Source organism: Patagioenas fasciata, chromosome 2 (assembly GCF_037038585.1).
Source record: "Patagioenas fasciata isolate bPatFas1 chromosome 2, bPatFas1.hap1, whole genome shotgun sequence".
Taxonomy (NCBI): domain Eukaryota; kingdom Metazoa; phylum Chordata; class Aves; order Columbiformes; family Columbidae; genus Patagioenas; species Patagioenas fasciata.
In genome coordinates, this window is record NC_092521.1 from 136322578 (window position 1) to 136350371 (window position 27794).

General features: G+C 39.4%; 1 protein-coding gene across 4 annotated transcripts in view; it reads right to left on the minus strand.

The window, feature by feature from the left end:
- Positions 1-2627: 2627 nt before the first annotated feature.
- Positions 2628-27794, minus strand: part of ABCB5 (ATP binding cassette subfamily B member 5) — a 39012-nt gene continuing 13845 nt past the window's right edge. For 3 of the 4 annotated variants that reach the window (XM_065829863.2, XM_071805049.1, XM_071805050.1), the window contains 16 exons: positions 26475-26678; positions 25073-25243; positions 21791-21952; positions 21095-21334; positions 18974-19120; positions 18431-18535; positions 17580-17657; positions 16369-16452; positions 14193-14396; positions 13246-13346; positions 11709-11849; positions 11059-11215; positions 9183-9380; positions 8049-8255; positions 6916-7062; positions 2628-6397 (listed from right to left, as the gene is read on the minus strand). In XM_065829863.2, coding sequence (XP_065685935.1) covers positions 6200-6397; positions 6916-7062; positions 8049-8255; positions 9183-9380; positions 11059-11215; positions 11709-11849; positions 13246-13346; positions 14193-14396; positions 16369-16452; positions 17580-17657; positions 18431-18535; positions 18974-19120; positions 21095-21334; positions 21791-21952; positions 25073-25243; positions 26475-26678 — 2544 coding nt within the window. In that variant the 3' untranslated portion in view covers positions 2628-6199. Of the gene's footprint in view, positions 6398-6915; positions 7063-8048; positions 8256-9182; positions 9381-11058; positions 11216-11708; positions 11850-13245; positions 13347-14192; positions 14397-16368; positions 16453-17579; positions 17658-18430; positions 18536-18973; positions 19121-21094; positions 21335-21790; positions 21953-25072; positions 25244-26474; positions 26679-27794 lie in introns of those variants that run through there. The other variant, XR_011737732.1, reaches the window with a different exon arrangement.

The following is a 27794-nucleotide window of genomic DNA, read 5'->3' on the forward strand; positions in this document are numbered from 1 at the left end:
ATTTGCCCCTTGGTTCCCTCTTGGTAGAATACCATGTGTGTTCTCTGGCAATGCTGCCCGTGGTAGGTTGAATACTGAGGGTGTCCTTTAGCAATCAGGGGTGAACCTGACCGATTATTTCCACAAAAACAGGCAATTCAAGTCATTCTTTCAGATCTCAAAGAACATACCGAAAGAATCTAGTCTAGTGGTGATTATCTGTGAGACGGCTCTCCTTTGGACTATGTAGGAGGTAACAGTAGTCGCAGACAACATTCATAATGATTTAAAAAAATTGAGGGTGTTACTCCTATGGAAACAGCAGAGCAAGAAAATACGTAATGGTCAATTCAAAGAAGTCCATGAAACCTATTTGTTGAGCTAACACGCCTTTCTGTGAAAGCATTCAATAAAATAAAGAATGGCATCTTCAGGAGAGTTACAGGAAGGCTTAGCAAGTTTGCTTTGGAGCATGTGATACTGATGTTGTTGGACAGGCTGGGAATAACTCGAGCAGATGTGCGAGCTTCTCTAAGGGCACAGCAAATTATTATTTCCAGACGGAAAGATATGCCTCAAAAATAGTTTCTGGTCATAACTGCTGATGAGCCAGGTAGGAAATAAATGCTAAAATGAGAAGATGACTGCTAGGGTCTCAGGTAGATAAAGAGCTGCCTGCAGTCTAGATGACAAAGCACAGCACAGAGACAGATGGAAGCAATCCAGTGTAAATTATTCACTTACTGAGAGCAATGACCAGTCTTCTGCTGAGAAATTTTTGTTAATTTTAGAAAGTAATCCTTTTGCATCACTATTGCTTTTGGCACTTCCCCTCTCATCTCTGTCTGTCTTTATGCATCAGATCACATGGTGCAGCATCTGCTGTGTGTGCTGGGGAAGGTGCTTGAGGAGGAAACACAGCCCAGACAACTGGAAGAGAACAGTCAGAGAGAGCTATAACCCTGGAAAACGTCAGGGGGATGGGCAGTCTGTGGTAAGGCTTATCTGTAGGTCAGCTGGAGGCTGATAAAGAATAGCGAGACAACTGTATTCTTCCACCTTTGCATGGAAAATTATCAGTCCTTTACACGTATCTAAGGATCAGGGCTTTAAAAATAAGCCCCTCCAGGATATTTTACAAGAAGAAACTACATATGTTCTGGTTGTGGCCTTGTTGCCTAGATCTTAGAAACACCGTAGTGTCTCAGACATGCAGAAGATGTGTTTTATGGAAGTCAAGTTTGTCCTATATGCGGCAGTATGGATACATGAGAACAGGTCAAGTAATACACTGACTCGTCCGCTGTCTTGGTCAGTTAATGTGCCATTTGGATATAGCTTTAGCGACTGCCAAGCCATGTTTCTCCAGTATAATCCAAGTCCATTTGCAAACAGAAGAGCTTGGAAATACCTTTGAAAAGCTGTCACTTTATTTCCTTCTTCAGCAAGGCACAACCATCGCTTCAGAAAAAACTGTTTGAACTCTTCTGCTTTTAGTTGTTCCTCCTTAGAAAAATGAATTCTTTGGGTAGACTGCCTCTGGTAGCAGGTAGCAAGTGAGACCTAAATGCAGGCAAAGCTGGAGCATTTCTGTACCAAAATGCTTCTTCATGGAAAAGGAAGCACAAACCTCATCCAGAGAAGATATTTCATCCTTGAAATCCCAATTCCATTGGCATTAGGTTATCAACTGTCCTACTGGTATCTATTTGGTAGGATCTCAGATCTAGCAGATCAATATGATCAATAACTGTTCCCCCCTTGCACCCTCTTTAATTTATTTATTTTTTTTTAAACAGTGTTACAAGGGCAGCTGTTTCCCTACAGCAGAAACAGTCCAGGAGAGCAGTTTCACTTCAAACCCTCCAGCAATGTCAGGTGAACGGACCTTAACGATCCTGCATGGTTTCTTAACAATTCCCTTCCTAATTAGCTGAAAAAACCGACCATTAACATTTAAATAGGCCCGCTCCCAAGTCTGACAGGAATTTTCCTAAAGTTCAGTATGACAAGAGCCCGTCGAGCTCTCTCAGCCAGACACATTCCCACTTCCAAACACATAAGTGAGAAGTCAGTGGTACAATGTGTGTTGATGGTAGCCAAGAAAGGACAGGTCGGTTATTGCCTGCCACAGATTGTTTTATAGAATTTTGCAAACTCTCCGGATTTTAATTAAATTTATAAATCTAATCCAGGTTAAAAAATATAAAAAGACACATTGATTTAGTATTTCAGCTGACCCTAAAAGAACTCTAATTGTTCTTTTCTTCCCACTTCTCAAAAAAAATCCGGATCATTTCTAAAAGTACAAGGGTGGTGAACTTAAATTTTAAGGAAAGTTTTCCTTCTTGCCACACAACAAGCATCATTAAATAACTTCTTTACGAGGACGCATGCTTTACAGGTTTTAAATGAATATAAATTGAAACTGTATAAGCTGCAGAGGAAAGTAGACATCTGGGAAAAAAACACATGATGATAAACATTATATTCATTTAATGTTCTGCAAACAGCATTATTCCCAAATTGCTGTCAGGTGTTTCAGACTGAAATAACACATCCAGGAATGGGAAACATCCACACCCACTGGGACTGGTGTACTCCAATGATCATACGAACAAAAGGACAATTAACAATTTGGGCTCATAAGGATAATCAGGTCCTGCGCCCTCTAGTTCACATGTCAACTTATCTCTGGGGCTTCACTCTGCATTAGTATTAACATTTTAACTAGACTAATGATCACAAAGTTGTAATCAATTTTAACAGCTGTGTATGATACTACAGTGGGCTCAGGTCGTTAAGACACTCTCAATTCTTTCTTCAAAATGCCTTTATAAATGCCTTCACTGAAGTCTTCACTCAGTTTTTTTTTTTTGGGACATCAGACCTTAATAATTCCCTTGGAGGCTTAGATCGGTGCTGGCACAAAACAAGTGTATGGGCTAAGTGCTTCTCATCTAATCATGAAAAAGCCCTTTGGTGTTCCACGACAAACACGGGCTGATGCGTTTCCTTCATCACTATCTTCTTGGCATTCATCTTAGGGGTGAGGTCCCCAGTGACACCAGCAGTGACTCACCATGTTGTGGCACGTTTGGAGAACACAAGCTCCGCTTGGGCAGAGATAAGGGAAGTCTCTTAACTCTGGCACTCCAGGTAGATGGCAGCACAGGACAGAGAGCAATGGGGCTGATGAATCCTCTGCTCTTAAGATGTGTCTTCATAGGCTTTTCTGTCAGGACTAATTCTTTTGATCTCTATATCAGTCTAGCGTCTGGTGCTGAAAAGATGCTTCTAACATGCATCTGTCTCTGAATTTAGATCTGCTTTTAATCAGAGCCAGCCTGCAAGCTGTATGGGCACATCCAGCTGGGAAGGTGACTTGAATGGTCTGAAATATACCATCAGAGTTTGTTATTAGTGCCTACAAGCTGAGCATATGAATCTATTTATACCTCATGTAGTCAGTAAAGTCATCCAGCTCAGTCTGTCTTTTAGCAGGCATGCAGTAGTGTGGTTTTTTGTCATTTTCACAGGTGGCTGGCATTTTGCTTTATTTCCTTGCTCATCATCTCTTTTGTGTTGGGTAGGACTTGTTTTTGTCCAGTGTTTTTCTTAGATCTGTAGCTGATCTTTTAAACAAGGCTGTGATATGTATAGCTTTCAGTATGTTTGTAGTGAGATAAATCAGTAAAGTATGTTCTTATGTTACATAACATCTCACTTGTGAACTTAAATAAATCAATGTTGGTTACTTCAATCGTGGCTTTTATTTCCCCTTTATAATCCTGTGAGAACTGAGCATGTCCCAAGGCACATCTGTCTGGTACTGCTCTTTCCCCATTTGGCTTCTAGACCTCAGAGCAATGCACACACGCTCTCTCCATCACAACATCGGCACCTGCTTTTTCTGCCTCCAGCCAAAATCCACACCTACTTTTCCACAGGGAACAATCCTTGACGTACATAGCTGGTACTAAGCCTGTCCAGCTATTGCAGCATGACAATGCTCTATGTAAACAAGGGTGAGGAACACACCAAAAGGGATGCAAGTGTAGTCACTTTTCTTTCCATGCTAGGTAATGTTAACCTCTGAAAGAGCAAATGAGGGGAAACACAGGTCAGAAAACTTATTTTTCTAGGCTGACCATGCTACAGCTCTTTCAGCACCTTCAGGGTCAAATGGTGCATATTTTCTCACCCCTTTTGCCCCTGTGCTAGTAAATAATTCCAGGCTGGTAGGAAGGAAGCACATTTTGGATTCATCTTCGTTATCTTCATGGATGTGAATACAGTGTTTTCCACAGATGCTCCATTAACTAGCCCCAGATGTTAGGTGATTCATTATGTTACAGAGCCTTAGCTTAGCAACCATCTCTATTATAATTAATTTCCCATTTTTACTTTGTCTTAATTGTTACTTCAATAGATTGTAATGAATTGTAATATTATAAAGATGTATTATTCATCACAACTGTAATGAAAACCATATATACATCTAATCCGAAAGTACAAAATAACTCTTTCTTTCCCTGAAAGATTTCTGGATTAAAATGGAAGATATTTTATTTTAAAAACTGAGAATCACACTCTGCTGCTTGTAATTTTAACTCCAGTGCAGAAATAAAACAGGGAAAAGGAATTAATTGAAGCCTACATTGGATAATTTGGAATGTAATCAGGGCAGCGTCTCCTGCGGTATCTGCCTATTACGAGAAAGTGAAGAGGTGATGCAAGAGGGGTGGCTGAATGAGTGGTAACTCCTCTTGTAATAGTCCCTGAGAAAAACTGTGAGGGAGAGCAACTGTATTTATTTTGGCAAAGCTGAGACCAGAATTTGTTTTCTTTTGTGTGTTTTATTCCCCTCATGGATCCTGATGCCGGAAAACAATTGAAATGAGCAAAGGAGATAGTCATTACTGTAAGTTTTGTCTGCTACAATTGAGCAGAGTTATCTGGAAGTTATAAAGTACTTCAGGCCATAAATCCTAACCCAAAGCCACGTGCAAAGCCCTGGAAAATTAAAATGCTGCCATTGGGTTTATCCAGAAAAAAAAACCAAAAAAACAAAAAAACACCACCAGCTGCTGAGTCACTCTGACTACACAGCACATATTCTTCAACTGTTGAAGGATGTATTGCAGCACCCCGAGGAATAAGCACATGTGTAAACAAGTTTTGCCAACACTTCAAACAGTGTTTAAAATTATTCATGGAATCACTTAGGTTGGAAAAGGCCCTTAAGATCATCAGGTCCAACTATTAACCTAACACTATCAGTCCACCACTAAACTATGTCTCTAAGCACCATATTCATTCAAAATAAAGGACCTCATATTGAAAATCACTTTTTTTTTTTTTTTTTAAGAAAAGTTATTTACATGGCTGACATGAGTCCACTCCAAAAGAAGCCATTCTAACTGTCTTGCAGGACTTTTGAAATTACCCTGATGGATGCAAAGACTGATTAAATTATGTTAGGTCAGCAATTAAAAAAACACTAAATAAAATAATATCTTCTATGTCACTTTATCTGTATATGGAAAGCTTGTACCTATTACAATTATTGTCTGAAATAGAATATTGGATCTCCAAGAAATGTGTGAAGCACAGTAATATTAGAAATGTAGCATAAGTGGGAAAAAAGCGCAACAAGCCCTCACATGTAACCTGTTATCTCTAAATTTAATACAAATGCCTTTATCTGAAACCTCAGCAGTCAGTAAGAATGACAGTCATCTTTAATTAGGATGACTTTATGGCTGCATCTGGCTGGTGAAGAAACCCAAGGGGCAAGCACAAGCACCAGCTCAGTGCTTATCCATGGTGCTTAACCCACTGTCATACTCTGGTACTGCCTTGGTCTATGGCACATGATATGGGCCAGGGTTTGGGAGAACAGCAAGAACAGGGTGACCCACTTCAGCCATGGTGTGGATGAGACTACTTCAGGTCTTGTTCCCTCCAGATCATACGATCCCCACAGCTGCCCAGCAGATTCAGCCCGTGGGAGTCCCCCATGCACCTTCCATGACCCACGCCCAGGCATGCACCACTCATCCCCATGGGTGTGTGAGGCAAAGGCTACACTGGCTACAGCAACCAGGCTGCAACACACAGTCTCTGTTCCATCACCACAGACACAGCCAACATTAATTCTCTGTAAGCTTGTTGTGTCTTCTCAGAAAAAATAGAGTAAAAAAATGTGCAAACAGTGCTAATTAGAGACTTGTGCATTTACAAGGGCATAATATTGTCCTTCCTTTGCCAGTAACTGGCTGTGGGTGCCCTGCTCAATCACCCTGCCGTTCTGGATCACTGCAATGATGTCTGCAGTCTGTATGGTTGTCAGGCGGTGAGCAATGATGATGCAGGTTCGACCTTGCCGGGCGTTATCCAGAGCTTTCTGGACGATCTGCACACAGATATCATGAAAATGCTGTTAGCAACTGGAAAACCTTCATTTGTTATAGGAACCACATTTGATTTCTTACTTTTTGTTATCACCTGAATATATTTCCCATAGATATACAAGGCAGCGGATGCATGAGACCCTCACTCAACAGGTTTTCTCACTGAGGTCAGTGAGACTGATCAAACAAGCATGAGACATTGAGAAGTGGGTTCTTCGGGATCCAGTTTGGGTCAGAATACAAATTTTATATTTAGCATCAAATACAGCTAAAGAGTATCAGCTCCTCATGATGTTTTCTACCTAAAATCTTGGGGTTTTCTACTTGTTTATTTAGCAGATATGCACAGCTTCCTAGTGTCATTCAGCCGAGAGCTTGCAGCTGGAGAAGCTACTGTGATACACCCACCCTGTTGTTTCACGGCTGAGCATTTGCAACATGTTTGCCTTCATTTTATTTTACAGAAAGCAACTAGTCAAGTACATAGACATATATATTTCATACAATAATCATTACTTACCTTTTCACTTTCTGTGTCAAGAGCAGAAGTAGCTTCATCAAGAAGTAGAACGGCAGGATTACGAACCAGAGCACGGGCAATTGCTATTCTTTGTTTTTGACCTCCAGAAAGTTGTGTTCCTTTCTCACCCACTCGGGTATTATATTTCTGGATGTTAAAAATTAAAAAAGAAGGCCTGTGAATACTGTTAGAGAAGGAAGATTAGAAAAGTAAAGTTTTATGTGTGGCTATAAAAATGACTAGGTATTTCCACCTTGAAAAGAAAGAATAGTGCAAGTGCTTTTAATAAAGCTAAGGTTTTATAAACACCTCTAGTATAAACAGTATATATACAGCTTTATAGCCACACATATTTATACCTGGTCTGAAAATTTACTTCCCTAAAGACCGGAATAGGTGTTCAATGGTGCCACCAGCAATACAGTGATAAGTTGTCCACAAACACCTGCCCAGGAGCATATGATTTTAAGAGTAACTAGAGATTTAGTGCTTCATGACATATACATGAAGAACTTGATCCTGCATTATTAGTTAATAAAGAATCACAAATGTCATTAGTAGTAATGAAGGTGAAATAATTTTCAGCATCATTGCATCCTTTTCAAGTTACACAGAACTACAGTGAAAACAAACTATAAAAATATTTTGCCTTGTTGGAACCAAAATCTTGGCAAGCATGAAGGTCAAGGGCTGTGTCATTCTCTTTTGATTTATTGCCCCTTCATATTTGTTAGGAAACACTCCGGGCTCATGCACATCCAATTAGAAATAGAGCATTTAGTTTTACTGAATTATTTCAGGAAAAAAAAAAAAATCTTTCTAAGAGTAATTTGAGAAGCTTCTGCTGTCAATTAAAAAATATTAAAAAAATTGTGAGGACTTATTTGTACATGAAGTGTCCTCTTATTTTTCACTCCCCATATTCTATTTTGTCAACCCCTATATTCATTGGAACATCAGTGCTTTTTTTTTGAATAAATCAAGGAGGATTTTAAGCTTGAAACACACCAACATTTTTAAACACAAATTCTTTTTTTTTCCTACTGAGGGAAGCAAAAATGTTGATTTTTTAATCCAATTACATGAGTGTTACCTAGATTTCTCTATATCATTCCAAATCTCTAGTCTCTTACCTCTGGCAGTTTTTCAATGAAGGAGTGAATGTTAGCTGCTTTAGCTGCTTCTTCAACTTCCTCCTGACTAACCACCCTACTGTTGTCTCCATAACGAATATTTTCAGCAATGCTGCAGTCAAACAAAATGGGCTCCTGTGACACCAGGCCCAATCTGGACCTCAGCCATTGTAACTGCAAAGATCTGGTATCAAATCCATCTGCCAACTAGAAAAAAGCAACAGACAAATTATGCCAAGTTGACTACAGAGCTCAACCACAGATACACACTGTAAACAGGAAACATGAATTGTAAGAGGAAACCTGTTACGTGTTAGATTGCTAGCTGAAACTAAGCAAATTTTGCATGCAAAATTGAAAAGAACCAGCAGTATAGATGAAATATTTCCTTTCATTAGTTTTTAATTTTGTCTGTGTTTTTGCCTCCATTTCCCAGCAGACAGAAACACAGTGTAGATCGCAGGCTGTTTCTGCAGTCCTTCCAGCCCTACTGACCACAAGAAGCACTGGAAACCTCGTGGAAAAGCCTGTCCTGAAGAAGCTGAACACAGCAATAAGTATTCACAGCTCTAGGCCTTTAACTCAATGTTAAAACCTCCAGGGGGGTTTCCTTGGGCTTTCTATACCCATGGATGGGGCCTGCATCATAAAGCCCATTGCAACCCTCCAGTGGTGATGCCATAGCATCCCTGTGGGATTACATTTGTACTATCTGAAGCATGTAACTACATCCCTAGTATGTGAATTCGTATTAACGAGATGACTTATACACTTGACAAGCAAATGACAAGAACACAATGCCCCTGTGTGACCAGGCTGTGAGCAGCTTTGGGGAGGTGATGTAGTGTGACCCCGTCATTCTCTTCCCCATTGAGATCAGTGCTCTGAGCCACCACACTGTGCCAACATGGGTGGTCATACTGGCATGTGTGTCTAATGCAGGGGGCAGGCAATGACAGGGGTCTTGAGGTTGCCTTCAGCTCTACTGGAGCCACAACCTCAGTAACTCACACCTCTTAAAAAAGGCATTTCTCCAGAGGTATTGCTACAATCATTTAAAGCCTCTGAACCTTGGTAAGACAGAGGCTTCTGTAGATTCAATTGTTATTGATAGCCACACAAGTCTATTTTTACCACTTGTCCTTCCATTGGGTCGTAAAATCTCTCCAAGAGCTGAATGGATGTGCTTTTGCCACAGCCGCTGCCTCCTACTAACGCCAGAGTCTGTCCTTTGTTAACCTTCACGTTGAGTCCTTGCAAAACCTGAACTTCTGGCCTTGTTGGATATACAAAATGGATGTTTCTGAATTCAATGTTGCCTTCAAAATTGCTCTGAAAAGTAATAGAGTTCACATGCTCATATTAGCATTTATTAGCTTTAACTATAGTAACATCTTTAAGACTTGGTTATTGAAATGACAGAACATACAAGAAAGTTTGGGAGGGTGTTTTCAAAACTGCTTTCAAAGTTTTTTTTTAATTACATATTGGATTGAATGTAGTATCATTATTTATGGGATGATCTGCAGATGTAAATTACTAGATCCTTCTGGAGAAAGAGCTTTATGCTATCCCTTATATATATTTTTTAACTTCACATTTGAAAATAATATCTTTAGACAAATAAACAACACTAAAGCTTTTCTGTTCTGACACATGTAATTGAGGCACTTCTACTCTTGATATAATCTCTGGTATTTGCTTTCCTGACCTCACATTGCATGTAGCACAATTTGAACAAGTGTAACACAAGGTCAAGATCAGCTAATTAGATATCAGTGCTAAATTCTTTGAGAGGTAATTTACAGGCTGTAGGACAAGCTGTGTTTTAAACAGCAATTATAGTTGTTAATTAGCCATTCTAGCCAGGTCAATTTCTAAACACAAGTGGAAGGAAGGGGGCGCACATCAAGGCTATTATCTCTCCTATCGTTTGGGGTAGGAACCAGCCCTATGTCCATACCAGCACCACCACCAGCACAGTGCTCTCACAGCAGCTGATGATCTAATTTAACGGGCTCAAAGCTTTTCTTTGCAGATGCCACAGGCATCATTGGTATTTTAGTCCAGTCTATATTAGCAATATTTTCATTTAAGTTTTATTTTACCAGCTACCTTCTGCCAAATCTTTCAGTGTCGGTGCTGGAGGGCCCTGGCTCAAGAAGATACGCAAATGTGCTCACAACTTTAAAGGCTGAAAATCCTGTGTATGAGCTTAACATTATAGAAACTGGATCATCATTTCCTGAATAAGGTCTACCATCTAAAACCTACACAGGAAGTACATTTTAAACTTAGATGAATGTACAAATGTAATCTTTCCGGATCATGTAAACAGAAAGCATTTCGTGCAGAAATTTGACAAGTGCTGAGGTCAGTTTCCTTAATGACAATTTTGTTTTAGAGGTGATATTTTGAGTGTGATTTTTTTCCTGTTGTCATTTTTTGTTTTTCTTGTTGTTCTCCCTGCCTTCTCCCCTCCCCACGAACTTCAGAGCAAAGCAGATTATTCATTAAGGTACTTTTGACATCACAAGAGTATATTTTTACTTGTAAGAGTTTCCACAGTTGTGGGAGGATGGATTTCAGCAAAACTGTTCTGTGTCTGAAGGAGCTAGTCTCTCTTACCTACCTAAAGAGTAGAAAAATCCACTTGTATTTTGTTTCTCTTGTAAAACCTTATAAAGGCAACACTACTGCGAGTGGAACTGACATTGTTAATGTTTTCCTGAAACCATTTAAGAGGTGGGTCAGAATGAAAAGTAATATTTGTTTTTAGCTCATTCAGAACAAAACTACATTTAAGTGCATACACTTATGACTGAAAACAAAAAAAATGACCCATTGAAAATAACAAGGCAGTATCACTATTTTATATAATGTCTGTCTTTTGTGACATCCTAAAAAACCCAAAAAAACCCTCAAAAAACTATCTATGAATAAAATCTTAAGACAATAAATCGTTACTAATATATTTTGTTTCAAGGTTTTTTTCTGAAAGAATACCTACCAATTTTTCACCTTCTTCACTATAACTGTCAATTAGAGGTTTTCTGTCCAAAAGTTGGAAGATTCTTTGAGCTGACATTCTAGACTTGCCATAATCTGGTGCTAGGGAAGCAGACTGACCAACATTCATAGCTGCGAATATGACGGAAGAGAAGACTCTAAAAAACATGAGACAAAGCACCAGCACTCATTTCAGGTTGAACAATGGGTTGTTTTCCTCATGTTTAAAGTAAACCCTCAAAATAAATTTTTAATCGTCTTTAGATTGTGACATTTCTAGAGCTCCTCACTCCCCAAGATGTCATCCAGTATTAGGAAGTTCTGTTTATTCCTAGAAGTACGTCATATATGAGCAGTGGTGTCACATCGCTTCTCTATGCGCTACCCTCTGTCTTGAAGGAATGCCAAAGAGCAAAGACTTCTCCAGAGTAGGTGTGCTGAGCACAGCCACCTGCTTGCTTCTTCACTGCCCAAATACACACCTTTCCCCAAAACAACCCTTCTGTCCAAACTGCACTCCCAACCCATCTGAATTCCTGAATTTCTACACCCTGTTACCTCTGTAATCAGATGAAATAATTTGCATGCATTGAAACACTGAAACCACTATCATATGTATTTTTTTGTTTACATTTTATAAAGTATACTCACATAAATACATTCTCAAAGTTGGTCAGACAACGAGCAATTAGCCATGCCCCAAATCTGAAGACTGCTGCATTAACAAAGTAGTTCGCACTTTGAGCTACTCCATAGGTAAATCCATACAAAGGAGCTTTTGTCAGAGAATCTCTGATAAAGGAAGAGACCTTCCGTAAATAATTTGTAAAACAGAAACAGAAGACACCGGCTGGGAGATGGCCAGATTTCTGAGTTAAAGCTTTAAAGTAATACAACTCAACCCCTGAAAACACACAAACAAGCCCAGAATATGCGTACTGTGGCATGGATCTGCCCTAAGGACAGAAAGTTAGAGAAATGAGATCCTTCACCCTCAGTTGTGTTACCTTAAATCTCTTCCTTTGCTTTATGGTATCAGGGCAGGTCACTAGAACACAATAAAACTAAACCAAAACAACAAAAAAGCAAAACCAAACCAACCAACACAACTACCATATGTGACCCGTTTTATTAAGAAAACAAGCAGGCTCCAGCCCAGGCTAAGAGCTGCTTGTGGTTTTCCACCAGGTCTTCCCAACCGAGCAGAGACCTCTCATTCTGACTTGGAACAGGGATGTATTGCTGGATATCCCCGGAGGGGTTTGGACTAAGCCTCTATTTCTAAATCCATCCTTCTGGAGAAGTTTCATTTTGTGTAGCTAAACTGAATGCACACTGGATCAGAATCTGGAGTAATCTCTGCCCTCACGGTTTAGGATGCTCTCTGAAGAAAGAGAAATCTCCTTTCTAGTCTGAGCTGTAAATTGGAGACCTTTGACAGTTCAGGCGAGCATTCTGTCCATAACTGGGAGTATTACCAGTTCACTAGACACTGAATTTTAACACTGTTTTGGCTGAGGACATGTTATATAATGCATTACTTTCAATTCCTTCTTTTATTTTAGTTACCTTGAAGGAGGAAAGAAACAAATTGGATTTTGGACTATTTTGTTTAAGTAAAATGGAGTTAGAAAAGTCTGGCATCCCTCATGATTCAAATGTGTTTTAATGGAAACAAGACAGTAAGATGTAGAGGGTCAAACAAGGAAAACATATGAAGTTCATTTCAAGGTTTCGAAGTCATATGAGGGGAATAAAGCTGGTTTATGTTATAAAGGGTGTGGTATGAGAGTTAGCTGTCAGTTCCTGCATTAACTAGTATCAATCCAGTATACTGGATATATATATATATCTGATTGATATATATATGTGATTGATATATATATCTATGTATATCACCTATATTCTATGCATACACAAGCAAACACAGTATTCTGTAACACATAAGCAGAGAGTGCAGTTTATAAGTTTTGCATAATGACAAGGCTAATCCTGCAAATATTCTTTCATTCTGCATTTAAGAATGTGTATTAAAATATACCGAGTGAACACATCTTAAAACTATGTAAATGATTATTGATATCCTTTCCAATCTTGTGGGTATTGGATAGTTTTCAAGAAACGTATTTAGAATAAAACTGAAATACTAAAATGTTCAAAGAAAGAATTATTAAAGAAAAATTCTCACCTATATGGACCATTCAAACTCGCAACATATCTTTGATAAAATAATTCTTCCTTGGTCAGAGAAGCTACAGTTCTTATGTTTCCAACTGATTCTGTTGAAATCTAAATTGGGAGATAAATAAGAGATAATCCCTTACAATTGCAATCTACAACATACCACCTAAACACTGTCTCTTGTCTAGCATTTATTGTTTTAGATCAGAAAGTGTTTGCTTAAGAGAGGAGATTGAGGTCTTGTTACCAGGTGAAGGAAAGCCCAGAGCAATGAGATTATTTACCCCACAGTCACAAGACAATGAGAGGCTAAAGCCAACAATGTATTTGAGTTCAGAACCTTGGGACCACACGCAGAAAGCATCAGCAGCCCCTGCCCTAACCCATGGGTTGTGATTCCAATTAGTTAAGCCTTATCCAATAAAACAGGAACAAACCCCAATCATCTGGGCACAGCTGGCACTTTCGCATAGACTATTCTGTCTCCTGGAAGAGCACTATCAGGTGAATGAAGACAGTAGCCTGAAACTCTTCTGCACACTAATGGTTTATATTTCGTAGTGGAATAAAAAAGCAGCAATGTCAGGGCTCGGTGGCTCAGCCCTGCAATGCCTCTGGCTGCAGCATAGAGCAGTGAAGAGTGACGCTGCTCACCCCAGGCACAAGGCGCAGCACTGCCAGGGCTGCTGCTGTTACAACTGGCCCTGCCCAGAAATTCACCGTGGAGACTTTCAAAAGCATTTTTATAGTCCAATTTACAGATGTTTTGTGTTATCTATGTTTTTCTTTTCTTGGGGATATTATAAACATTCCCTTCATCCCCCACCCTGTCCTGTCCTCTCCTCTCCCCTCTTCGCTTATCTTCGATAATTGAGTCAGCTGTAATATAGCTACAGTGTTGTCCTTAAAAGTGATCTCACACCATAACCATGTACTTAAAATTGGAGAACTTACTCTTCCAGCCTCTTCCAAAGCTTTTTGATCCTTGGCGGCATGACCAGACACAGCGCTAACACTCACAGCATTTGTAGCAATAACGAAAGGAATGCAGGCCAGGATAAGTAAAGTCAACTGCCAGCCGTATATGAAAGCAATAATGATGGCAGTCAGAAGGGTACAGACAGTCATAGTCATCAGTCCAAGTCGACTTCCAGTTGCCTAAGAAAACCCCAGAAACCCCCAAATATCCATAATTAGATTTTCTTTTTGTTACTTATATCACCACTTGAAATCACTACACAGTCAAGGCCAGTGGTGCAGCTGGAAAAATGAAACCACACGTGATCATGTGTGTGGACATTATGCACCTATTTACATAACTGTTCCTAGATGCTCCTCTTACCTGCCAGCATTCAGGCCTTCAAGAGAGGTTAAAGGAGTCTAAACAGCTGGTCATGGCAGTTGTTTAATGAAATACATATCTGGGACTTACTCTACCTGAGGAACAAGAGACAGTGGCCACTGTCACAGTAGAGCATGTTGGTGGGTGGGTGCTCAGCATTAGGCAAGAGGAGCTTCTAACAACAGTCATCCATTGACCCAGCCCACTAGTGATGGTGGAAACTACTCATTTTCAGGTTCTCACACTGCTGCACCTGGGGTTGCGTTCTCAGAAAAAAAAAACAACCCTGAATTTGGCCACCCTGCAGAAATGCTTTATCTCAGCAGAGATAACAAGTGGGAAAGATGAACTCATACTGAAGAACTCCTATCTCCCCACAGCTTAAGTAACCTTTTAATCAAGAACTTTTAAAATGAGAGATGATTAGCACTCAGCATCTGGGTGGGCTCTGTTCTGCAGAGAAAAGGTCTGAAAACAATCCTGTGGAAATAGTTCATCTTCCAAAATTCGTCTTGATGGAAAAAAACAAAAATCCTTGGGTGGGAAGAAAAATTCTTCTGTCTTTTGCCAAAGACTCCTGCCCTGAAAAGACTTTTCTTGTTCAATAAAATTTAAAATAGTAATAATTAAACCAATGCCAAGGTGAATTGTTGCCATATGTTCTAGGGGCTGCACATAAAGATGGATTTGGAAACTTCAGCCAGCGCAGCATGAAGCATGGTACTTATTTACTGACACTCTGTAGTGCTCCAGAGAACACAATAGCTTTGGAGAGCAATCCATGCCCTTAACTGGCTTTTGTAGTTAGCTGACCTTGTGCATCCCTCCTATCTCCTGTCCTGATAGGGTGATATAGTTTAATGCCACTGAAACAAACTGGAACTTTTAAAAATGAAAATGACTAAGTTTTGTCAAAGACCATTTTCTCACTACTAGCCCATAAGGAAGGAGAACAAGAGAGAGAAACAAAAGTCTACCAAGACTGAAAAACCTAGGGATTAAAGAGTTTTTGACGTGCAAATTTGAAGGACAGAAAGACATTAAAACAGAAAACTTTTCCCCTACAAGTCTTGCAGTGATTCCCCCTTCCCACTTTTTTTTTTTTTTTTTTTTCAGGTAGAAGGGAAGAAACAGAGACATTTGGCAGATCACCAGGGACTACTGATGAGGTGAGCAGTAGGAGGAATTACGCAGAATTTGCCATATTCTCCTGCCAATGGCCATCTGTCCCATAACACCACCTTGAGTCATTCCCTCCCTCGGTCATCATGCTCCCTGATGTGCTTTATCAATGCTGGGCCATTTCTTACCATTCGGCCCGCTTGTGTGTGAAGCACATTTGGTGGGAATAGGAAGAAGAGTTATCTTCATTAAGGTCAGTAAAGATTTGTATCATGTGCAGATGCAACTTCTTCATGGTACTCAGATGACACCCACCACAGAGTGTAAAAACCCAGGGTCTACTGATTCTGGTCCCCAGCACTCCCCAGACTTCACTTTGCATGGTAAAATGGTTTACAGTTATTATATACTTAGCTTAAAGATTTGAAGGGAGGGAAATTAAAGTTACATGAACATCTGCTTGATATTTTTCATAGTTCTCATAAATTATCAGCTGGGAAGCCATTTCCAAGGTGTCAACAGCATGCTATATAAATACATCTGCCAGTCTGTGGGGCAGAATTACTGCCTTGTGTTCCAAAATAATCTCAGTATCCCTTGACAACTACAATTAATGTTTGTTAGGAAAACAAAACAAAACAAAAAAACAAAAAAGAATCAGCATACCCCTTTGACTTGGGAAGCATCTGTGGCAAGTCGAGTTAGCAGAACACCAACAGCATTTTTCTGATCATCATACCATCCAATCTCCTGCAAGAAAAGACATTGTTATTAATTTTTCTTTAAAAAAATCACATGTTCTTACCATATTTCAGATTTATCAGTATTACTAATAAAGTGAAGAAACATTTCCTGCTCAGGTAGCATACAGGGAAATGGAAGCACAAGTTATGATGGCTAACTGTAATATTCCTCCTCTGCAGTCAGCATTTTCCGAGTAAACTAAAAGAAAAAGTCTTAAAAGTACAATTCTGTTGTGAACATCTAACTGATCACAATAAAAGTGTTATTAGCTCTAATGTTCTTGTGAACATGCCTATTTAGAAACTTTTATTATAAGCCCCTTTCAATCAGTCCTTCCTTGGGCCTAAATAGGTTAACTATTCTCTTTTTATGTTACCTGTTTCAGTAACTATAGAAAAGCAATTGTTTATCTATATTTGTACATACAGAAAGGAAATGAGGCCCTTTTACTTCCAAAGACTGTGGCAGGTTTTTTTCTAGTCACTACTTTTTCCCTGTCCTAGTCCCTTTCAGATGTTTCTATGAACGAAGAGCTTCTTGATCCCAAATGCGTGTATGAGGTGTCAAGTTATGCATTTTCAGAACTCCCGTGCAAGTGACATGAAATTGCACAAATTAACAGGAAGGGTTTAATATAAGTAACTTTATTATTCTCATAGGTAATGAGGCAATAGGGCAATTCAAATTTTTTGCAGTAAAAAATTATCAGATTAGCTGCTTACTATGGATTGTAGTATGTAGATTTAAATTTAAAGAACTAAACAGATTAGACTTAAACCTATGTATTACATATTTGCACCATGACCACTCAAACCAGGGGAGATTAAACATTTTTGGTCATCCTTGCACACACAGACAGATGCGAACTGTGCTCACATTAGTGTGTCAGAAGTATGCACATTTGCAATGACACTCATTCAAAATTAGACTATTTGCAGTAGCAGCACTGAGCTAAACTGTGCATGGGACAGGAGATTTTTGGAAAAAGTTGTACTTTTTTCTAAGCTAGTAGTAGAAGAGACATGTTTTAGTTTTCTTTTCTACAGACCACACAACTGAAACCCAATGTGTACATTGTAATAGTCTGCAAAAGCCATCTGGCTCTCATGATAGACTAGCTGCATAATTCATACCTGCTGAAGTAATGCTCTGAAGGACAAAGAACGAAGTCTCATTGTTAGTAATTCCCCAGACTTCCCAAACATGAATCCCTGGGGGAGGAAAGAGAGTCACATTTTCTCATCTGATGCTTTAACTCTGTTTATAAAGCCTCAAAACAAAAGCAATGACACCAAAAAGTCTCCTACAAGCCCCTGTGTACGTGTAAGTCTTGGGAAAATTGCCATTCACTTTCCTGGAACCTGAAACTCTATTTTCCCACAGAAAGGAAGCAACATGGCACAGAAGGCAGGAGCTTTGCTGTAATGTCTTATTCGTATGCCTCAACAGCATTAGAAGACAAATCAGCCTATCTAGTCATTGGTCTCCCTACTCTGGCTGCTACCAGAGACATTCTCTCACAGCAGTCAAACCAATAGATTTTATTATATGGACATCAATGTGCAGTAAACATTTTCTGCAAGTTGTGGAGCAGTCATAAGAGGACAGCAAATGATGGAGTTTGTTTGATGCTATGAAAAAGAATGTCTGCTATGGAAAGAGTCTATTTTATACTTTGGTAAGAGCCTACAGACTGTCAGTAAGAAACGTCAGTCTTAACTTTGACTTAAGGCCAGACCCTCATCTTTGATTTCAATAATGCTGAATCCACATTGGCTCTTTTAAAGCAACAGCAAATACGGACATATGTCTTCAAGTAAACACATCAATAAAACCCACATATCTCAGGAAGAACCCTGGCATTTCTGCATGTTTTTGTAAGCTCTGATTGGTGTTTTGCTTCTCAAACTGCATTGACATGAGTTATACCCGCAACCTGCTGCGGAGTTAAGAACTTCTAACATTTCAGTGTAGTGACACTTACTTGGATTATGTATGCTGCTAAGATAATCACTCCAAGTAAAAGAAACATTAAAGAAAGAACCAAAGTGTTTTTACTCCTCTTTTGTGGATCTGTTTCTTGAAAAGCCTGTGCAAGGGGGAAAAAAAAAAGTGAAACACCACAACACACACAAAAATGAGTACACAGACAAGGAGTGCCAGTTACATAAACCAGTCTTCATTTCAATAAACTTGTCTACTTCAATTTCTCTTAGCAAGTATCCTGGATCCTGAAATCAGGCTGCAGTCAACTTTCTGTTGAGGGCCAGAAAACAGTCCAGCTTTCCATTTAACCTACATCTCCCTAATTCGTTCTTCCAGCTCCAGCTATTGTTCCTCCTTTCCTCTGCTAGTCACACACAGTTCCACCAGGTTCTGTTTCTAGTGGGTCACTTCACCAACATTTATCCCTTTTTCCTTGCATCCACTTATATGAGTGAATCACACCCAGAGTCTTACATAGGGAGAACTGGCTGAGCATCAGGGAGACTCAGGACTGCAACGTGTATTTGCAAAAAAGACTTACCCCAATGATTTTTCCAAATACAACAGCAAATGCAGGATAGACTCCACCTGAGATGGCAGCAGCAATCACTCCCAGCAGTACATACAGCCACTCAGGCTTGTTCAGAGCCAGGATTCTTGAGTAAGGCACAACAGGGAGATTTTCTTCCTACAGGAAAGGGAAGGCTGCAAGTTTTCCTTGGAAACATGAGATTCCCCAGACTGTGGGTGTTCATTAGGCTTTGAGTAGTGAGCTGTCTTGGTAAACTACTGAAAGCCCTCTCTGTGCACTGGGAGTGAGCAAACACGTGGGAGATCTGCAGCTTTGCTGTTTCATGTCCCAGAACTTCAACTGCACTGTAAAAGTTTGGAGGCAAAAATGTAACAAAAGGCCAAGTCATCAGGGGAGAAGGACCAGGACAGTTCATTGAAAGTCAGACAAGACTTTCAATGCTCAGCATGAATAGCAACTTTAACACTTGAATCTTTATAAAGAACAGAAAGTCTCACTGTTCAGAGCACAGAAGAGATCCCTTTGGTTCAGCTAAATGCTAGTGGGCCGGTAGTAATGTTACTGGGTAGAGAGGTCATCTTTCTCTTTTGCAAACTATAGTCTACGCATCATTACCGGAGCATGAAAGAGGCATATGTGATAGTCAGCCTGAACCTCCTTCGAAAGGACCAAAAAATGCCCTGTTCTGCTTTACCAATTCATTCAAGTGTCTATACCTCCACAGGGGGAGTTCTGGAAGAACAAAAAATGAAAACATTGGAAGGGAGACAAAATATTAATCAGGAAGAGAAGTTGCTTTTGCTTCCTGGTTATTTTATCCCGTGTTTTGGATGCTGAATGAGGGTGGCTAAGCCTCAATCCTAGAAGTGGGCTGAGCTTTCTTAAATAATTACAACTACCGGATGCTTTGTTACTTGATTTTTTTGTGAATGGGATGAATACTGAAGTCTTGAACATGAATACCCACTACTTTCTGTGAGGTCTTAAGTAGTATTAACAGACAAAAGGTATCTTTTGAAATTGCGTAACTTTTTTTGTGATAATAGCAATGGATCCAGCTCCTTTGTACTATTTGACATATGTATTAGCTGGAAGCTGTATTTTAGTGAAAATAAATATTAATAGATACAAATTACACCAAAACTTCCAGAATAATTTTAAATAATCAGATATTATATTACAGATGAGATCCTAACTTCCATGGATTTAAAAGGATCCATGGTTTTATCTCAGAATTTACATTTTATTTCTTCACTTCAAGGGCCTTGAAGTCAGGTAAAAACAAACAAACACCAAAACATGCCGATCGACTCTTCCAATATATTTCATGCAAAAAAAAAAAAGCTTTAGTTCAAGCAGTACAAAACAGGAAAAAACAAAATCAAGTTTCTATCGAGCTGCCTACCTGAAATCTGGTCTGATCCAGAGTCCACTAGAAATCTGGTCCTATTGATTGCCCTTGAGCAAGTTTTGCTCAGCTTTGACAAAATACATGTCTGTTTCTAAAACCTGAACTTCCTATATGACTTTTATTTCTATATGACATTTGTCACCTAAAGGCTTTTATCTGAATAAAAATATCCAGAACAGGATGTTTTAAAGCATATACTAAGACAAACAGAGAGAGAAAGTAATGGCTACTTTACTTAGAATACACTTCAAAATGTTATGGTTTTGATATTTTTTGTTTGACATAAAGGTAATGTGATATTCCAAAGTGCATTTAAACTCGGTATGCACAGCCCAGGGATTACATTATCCACCAGTATTTGCAACAGTGAGTACCAGGAGGAGTCTTGCAAATGAAATCTCACAACTCATTTTAATTAGATAGAATTAAATAATCAGTAACACTGAAATAATATGCTTAATTTTATGAAGCGTAACAAATGAATGGCACAAGCCACCTCCACACTAAGTCAATAGTGTTAAAATGAAGTTTTTGGTAAGACATGCCTGATAATCCCCATATTCCTAGGGTAAATACTCAGCCTGGTGAGTAGTGACTGTAATAGCACTAGAGTAAAGGTTGCATGGCAGCCAGCTCTCTAGAAGTCATTAAAATTATGTGCTTTGTGTTTATGCTTACATATTATCACTAAAAATGTAAACTATAGTTTTAATACCAACCTCCAACTCTTTTTTTTCCTTTTTTCTAGAGGGCTTTTTCTTAGAAGAGCGCCTCTTGCTCTTGTGTCTGCTGGATCTTCTTCGAACGCTGCCTTTTCCGGGGATCACTGATTCTCCAAAATTATCTTGCAGGGTCAGCTCCTCCACAAGATCATTTATGTTATTTTCCTCATATTCCTCAGCCCCTGTGTCTTCAGTTTCTTCTGATGTCTCACCATCTTCAACATTATCGCTAGAACTCTAGTAAGAATTCATGATATACAGTCACAAGACATTTTGACCAGGGAGGAGGAAGGGTAAAATTTGTTTGTCATGAGTACTGCTGTTTCAGTCATGTGATCCCTGTTGCCTATAGGCCACATATATTTCAGTGTGTAATGACAGTAAACTATTTGGATCTGATTTCTTTTTTCTTTAAGCAGTCTGTGGAATATATCTGGAATCTAACAATTCTGTGGTTATGCCGTAAATAAGTTGTCTATACCTTCTTCTCACTTATGTTTTTGACATATTGGATTGCATAAATGTGAAACACTTTTATAGGTAAACCCCCTAGAATTCCAAGCCTGTGTCTGTACCCAGACTAGAGCAGCTGAGCAGCTGCCAGCTGGACAACATGCAGGACCTACTGACAGAAAATGGCTCCAACATACCAGCATTTCACAACTTTGTGAAAAGAAAATAATTTGCCCTTACCTGTTGTGTTATGAGAGAATAGTAGAGTCCCTTCTGCAACATGAGTTCACTGTGTGTTCCTTGTTCAACCACGACACCTTTCTCAAATCCGGCAATAGTGTCAGCAGTCCTAACGGTAGACAGTCTGTGAGCAATCACAATAGTCGTACGGCCAGTCCGAGCCTTACAGAAGTACAAAGGTAATTTATATTGAAACGTGCATGAAAACAGCACAGAAAAAAAAACAGTTATTTTGGGCATTTATAATATATATTAAAAAAAAAAAAAATCTAAATTTTAGAAATAACTCATTCTTCTGAAAACAAAGACTTTTCCCATGGTTTCATGTCTCTTGTTTAACAATCTAAGGACGCTTTCACTTGTCTAATTCAGGCAGAGAATACCACATTAATCTTACTAACGCAGGTATTAAAAGCTATAATTAAGGTTACTTGACTTTGTACTAAACTTGAACTGTTTGAGTTAAAGTTGCCCATAAAGTGTTTCCATGTGTACGCACACATGGGAGGGAAACGCAGTGAGAATGTAGTTAGATCTTTCTCAAAAGAATGCTAGGATAGCTAATATATAAAGAAATGATATTTTCTTTATATACTGTCTGTGCATATTTTTGGAAGTACAACATTAGCATGACTTCTGACAAGACTTAGCAGGAAAGCATAGAGGAACAGCGCACATCTGGGGTCAGAAATGGGTTTTAGCTACTTCATAAAGCTCTCTCCCAGTCCTTTGAAATAAGCTACATCCCAAATTGTCAGCTAATACATTCTCAGCAGAGGCCTGCTGGGATTTGGCAGCAAGAACCGCTAAAGCCTGCGGGTTCCATGCTCCATCCCTCTCCAGCTCCCACACGCAGACCACTGGCGCACACAGTCCTCATGCAGCGAGTGAGCACAGGCCAGCTTGCGGCTGCTGGAGAGAACAGCCTCCCACCTCCCTGGCGCCTGGAGCAGATGGTGACCTGAAGGCAGGGGGAGGAACCCAAGGAGATGTCCCGCAACAAATATATTCTACAGTTAAGGAACCTGCAGTGTGCCAAGGTGGCCAAAAAGGCCAACAGCAACCTGGCATGTGTCAAGAACAGTGTGGCCAGAAGGACTAGGGAAGTGATGGTCCCCTTGTACTTGACACTGGTGAGGTCCCACATCAAATCACGTGTTCAGTTTTGGGCCCCTCACTACAAGAAAGGCATTGAGGTGCTGGAGAGACTTCAGAGAATGGCAACAAAGCTGGTGACAGATCTAGAGAACAAGTCTTGTGAGGAATGGCTGATGGTACTGGGGTTGAGGAGGTTGAGGGGGAGACCTTATCACCCTCTACAACTAACTGAAAGGAGGTTGTAATATGGAGGGTGTCGGTCTCTTCTCCCCAGTAGCAAGTGATAAGACAAGAGGAAATGGCCTCAAGTTGTGCCAGGGGAAGTTTACATTGGATATTATGAAAAATTTATTTGTGCAAAGGGTTATCAAGCATTAGAACAGGCTGCCCAGGGAAGTGGTTGAGTCACCATTCCTGAAGGTGTTTAAAAGACGCATAGATTAGGTTCTTAGGCACATGGTTTAGTGCCAAAGTTAGGTTATGATTGGATTCTGTGATTGTGAGGAGGATCTCTTCCAACCAAAATCATTCTGTGATTCTAAGTTACTTGCTACAGAAGTTGTACATCATATGGGCAAAGGAACAGGCATGGTGAAGATGAGGACAGTTTCAGTAGGTGAATAATTCCATGGAGATCTGAATTCTTCCCCTATACTTGGCATCAAGTTTTCATGGGTCTGATGGGAATCATGCAAAGCCTGTCACAGGAGATGTATCTTGCTGCTGTTTTCATGCCTGTACCCTAATGTGCAGAGCCCTCATGACTGCAGCTGGGAGTTGCAATCAGAGCAAGCAAAATGCCTGAAAAGATGCAAAGATATCTGACAAACATCTGCATATGACTGCTCAGAAACAGTGTGCATTTGTGAAGTTATTATCTCTGCTCCTCAGCTGTATAAATAAATGATATTAGCACCACTTTTTCCACTCAGGGGTGCTGAGAATAAATTTGTAAATCCCATTTGGAGACTAAATTAATGGACATCAAAAAGCTGTGAAAATACAAATAAGTTACAATTCAGGGCTCATTTTGGCATGTTCTGGGAACATGCTGAAGAATGGCTCCTTAACAAAGTGATCTCCCTTGATGTTATACACTAAATGTAGCAAAAAGCTTCTGGAAAAGGTTAGTATTTGACCATGGAATTAAAGAAGGTGCAGAAGAGGGATAAATTAAACACTAACAGATTGCTACTTGAGCTATAAGTTCACAGCAATAGTACTATACACAAATTAGATTAGATTAATAGTATTGACATACACCTGGATGCAAAAATAATATCAGTACAGTTGTGTGAATTTAGCCAACAACTACTTTTTACCTCAGATTTAAACTGACTGGCAATGAAGGTGGTAAATTCTGTATTTCTCTTGAGCCATGCGTGTAACTCATCTCTTTGTTCATAACTACCGCTTAATTATTAGACAAATGAAACAATATTCCAGCCCAGCTATGAACTTGTTTTTTAATCAAAACCTCCAGGCTCCGCTATGTCCTAGTAGAAACTGCTGATGAAGGACGGCTGTGAGGAAAGGGCCATGAGTTGGTGGGACAGAGGCTTAGGTACAAGCTCAGGCAGCTCTCCTTTGCAGTAGTGCATACCCCAGAGCTGTGAGGTTGATAAAAAGCATGAGGGGAACAGACACTCAGTATTTGTAACTGGCTCTGCTTTTGTTCTGCGATTTGCATTTAGTCTCTGTAGAGAAAAAAAAATGACTAAATCCCAAGAGCTTCCTGAAAGTTATCAAGCAACTATTCAATGACGAATAAATACTGTGAATGTTATATTACATTACATTGTATTATATTATATATTTCTGTTATTCTACCTGAAAAAGATTATTCAGTCCTCATGCGTTGCCTTGATAAGAGGCATATTTCACCAGCAAATAAATAAGTGTGATTTGAGGAAGGGAGCTCAAGAGATCTGAGTTACAGTTACACATGACCGTGTCTTGGTAATTAGTAATAATGTTAAAAAAACCCCCTCAAACAGATACGATTACTAAGTAAATTTTTGATTGTTTAAATTCCTTGTTAAGACCCTGAAATTGAAACATCCATCCAAATTTTATTTTCCAGTGTTCATTATTCCAATAGAAACCTGCATTGAAAACCATATGTTAAATTTTTTAAAGTGCTGTTGCATTCTTTCATGGTAGCTTCAATAACATGACTCCTACCTTATCAAGAGCTGCTTGCACTATGGATTCACTCTGAGTATCTAGTGCAGATGTAGCTTCATCCAGAAGAAGAATCTTGGGATTTTTTGCCAGGGCACGGGCAATAGCTATTCGCTGCTTCTGTCCACCACTCAGCTGAGCCCCTCTTTCCCCTACCATTGTGTTAAATTTCTGAGGAAACAGAAAACAAAATAGAAGTTGTGAATTGACTCAAATGAACTCCTTGTTTCTCTGTGCAGTCATAAGGACTCAGCTCCTAGACAAGAGGTAGCATTATCTGTCTGATATGAGCATGGGCAGAGCAAACATGCAGTGATACCCAGCCATCTAGCCCTTGGTCAAGCCTCCCTACCCCATCACATACTTCATGTCTAACTCAAAACTTAGCATTTTTAAAAGTCTTAATCTTTACTGCTTGCTCAGATAGTACTCCAAACCCTGGGCTTTCTCAAGGCAAGCCCATAAAATGCCTCTCTGCATTTGCTGAAGACTGCCTACCTTTCCAGTAGGTCTGAGATCATAGGGACCTGCCAGGACCTCTAATGTTTCCTCCTCTGAACCCCAGACACCCACTTTGCAGCCATTACTCAGGTCCTACTGACTGTGTCACTCACTCAAAAGTGGCAAGTCTCAAAGTCTACTGTAATTTTTTTTTTCTTTATATAGCTGTTTAAGAGTACATATAATCAAATTACTCTTCTTGGGAAGAAGGAACCTTGAAACAGCCTGACACATTAGAAACGGCACATGCTTGAGAGATGGGTACCTCTCTGAGGTAATAGAATTTGAAATTGGTTCTCAGATAGGAACTTTTTCCACATCTTTTTAACTACAGGACCAAAAGGAAGGTCATACCAACTATTCCTGAGGATATGTTTTGAATGACTGATCTCATTTCCTGCTCCCATCCTGAAAGGAGCAAGGCACCTACTGCCAGGATAGAACTCAAAGCTGTGAACCTCAGGCAGAAGGAGAGCTCAAGCTCCCAGCTACTAAAAATGGCCTTGGTTCAGGGCGTACTTATTTAGTTATGCTCCCAATTTCCTATTGAATACGCAGGCAGCTCCTGACAAAGGTCTTTTAAAGAGAAGATGCTGAAATCCAAAATCCAACTCTTTCCATGCCTCCTGAGATGGGTAGGGATGATAATACAGCTATGAAGCTTCCCTTCTCCTGAGTTAAGGCACTCACATTTTTTCCAGACTTAGGCACAAATCCTCTGAGAGCAGCCAAAGACAATATCTAGTCCAGAAAGCCCCTGAACTGAAAGCTGCTGGAGGTTGTAAGAATATTTTGCAAAGTTATACTACAACTTGAATTCCCATCCTATCCCTCTCAGAAACAGGACACCAGCCTAACTGGACCTTTTGTTCTTACACTCAAAAGAAGTCCATGAACTCACATCAGGAAGTTTAGATATAAAGTCAAAAGCATTGGCTTCCTTGGCTGCTTGCTCAATTTCAGCATCAGAAATATCTTCTCGGCCATAGCGAATGTTCTCGGCTATTGTTGTTGCAAACAAAACAGGCTCCTGGCTCACAATACCAATATTTTCTCGTAGCCACTTTACATTAAGTGTCCGAATATCCTGACCATCTAAGGTAATCTGAAAGGAAAAGCATATGTCAAATAAGTTGAAAAAATGCTTTCTGTTAATAATAAATCAATTATTTACTATTACGTGACTTAAGCATCAGCTACAAGAAAAAAAATGTGTTGTCTTTAGCAGAAAACTATGCTGGGGGAGAAGTTACAACTGAAGATATTAGGTCTTTTTTTTTGGTTTGTTGTTGTTGTTGTTGTTCTTTTTTTCCTCCCTCCTTCCCAATAACCATGGTGTCCAAGCTGGCTTAAGAGTTTTTGAGCTTCTGAACACATTTTTGCCTTTTCCTTATGCCCCTGTGCCAGTTTGCTGCCCTCACAGGTGTGGTTGCACAATTGCCTCTGTGCCTGTGCTTTATACCAGATCAAATAAATAATCCAAGTTGACTAAAAGGGTAGGGAAAATTATTTTTAACCTAGATCATTTGCAATATGATCCTATGAACTTTAACATCAGCACAGGATAGGAACAGCAAACTGACACATAGGGGCAAGAATAAACAGACACAGAAACACTAAGTTTAAGAAAAACTGTGTTGATAACAGCAGCCTTGATACATTATGTAGTGATAGTTCAGCATTTAATATTTGAAAAGTTTACCTCGTTCCAACTAGCAGTGACAACTGCTATGCAGCATTCTTAGACTATTAGGTATAAAAATAACATTTTCCTTAAAAATATATTGTTGTGTTTTTGTTTGTTTGGTTTTGTTTGTTTTGTTTTGTTTCCCTTTGGAAGTTTCATTTAGCATTTACTGACTGGATCTAGTGTTTAGTGGTACAGCAGACATACAATATATAACAACGGAAAATTTGCTGTGGGTTAGCAGATAGAGAAAAATGAGCCAAGAAAACAACCATTTAAAACAGGAAAACTCTCTCCAGGTTTTAGTTTATATTCAATGAAAACAAAGCAAAATACAGCAGAGCACTGTTTGCTTAAAAAGTTTACTGAACCTGAAAAGCCAGCTGTAGATGAAAATAATTTTAAATTCAGATTGTGCTCCTATTCAAAGATTTGTGGTATTTACCATACTGGCATAGTACTGCAAGAAGGAAAATAATGAAGTCAAGTAAACAGAAGAAGATAGTTAATTTGAAATTTAATCTGTGGAAATGC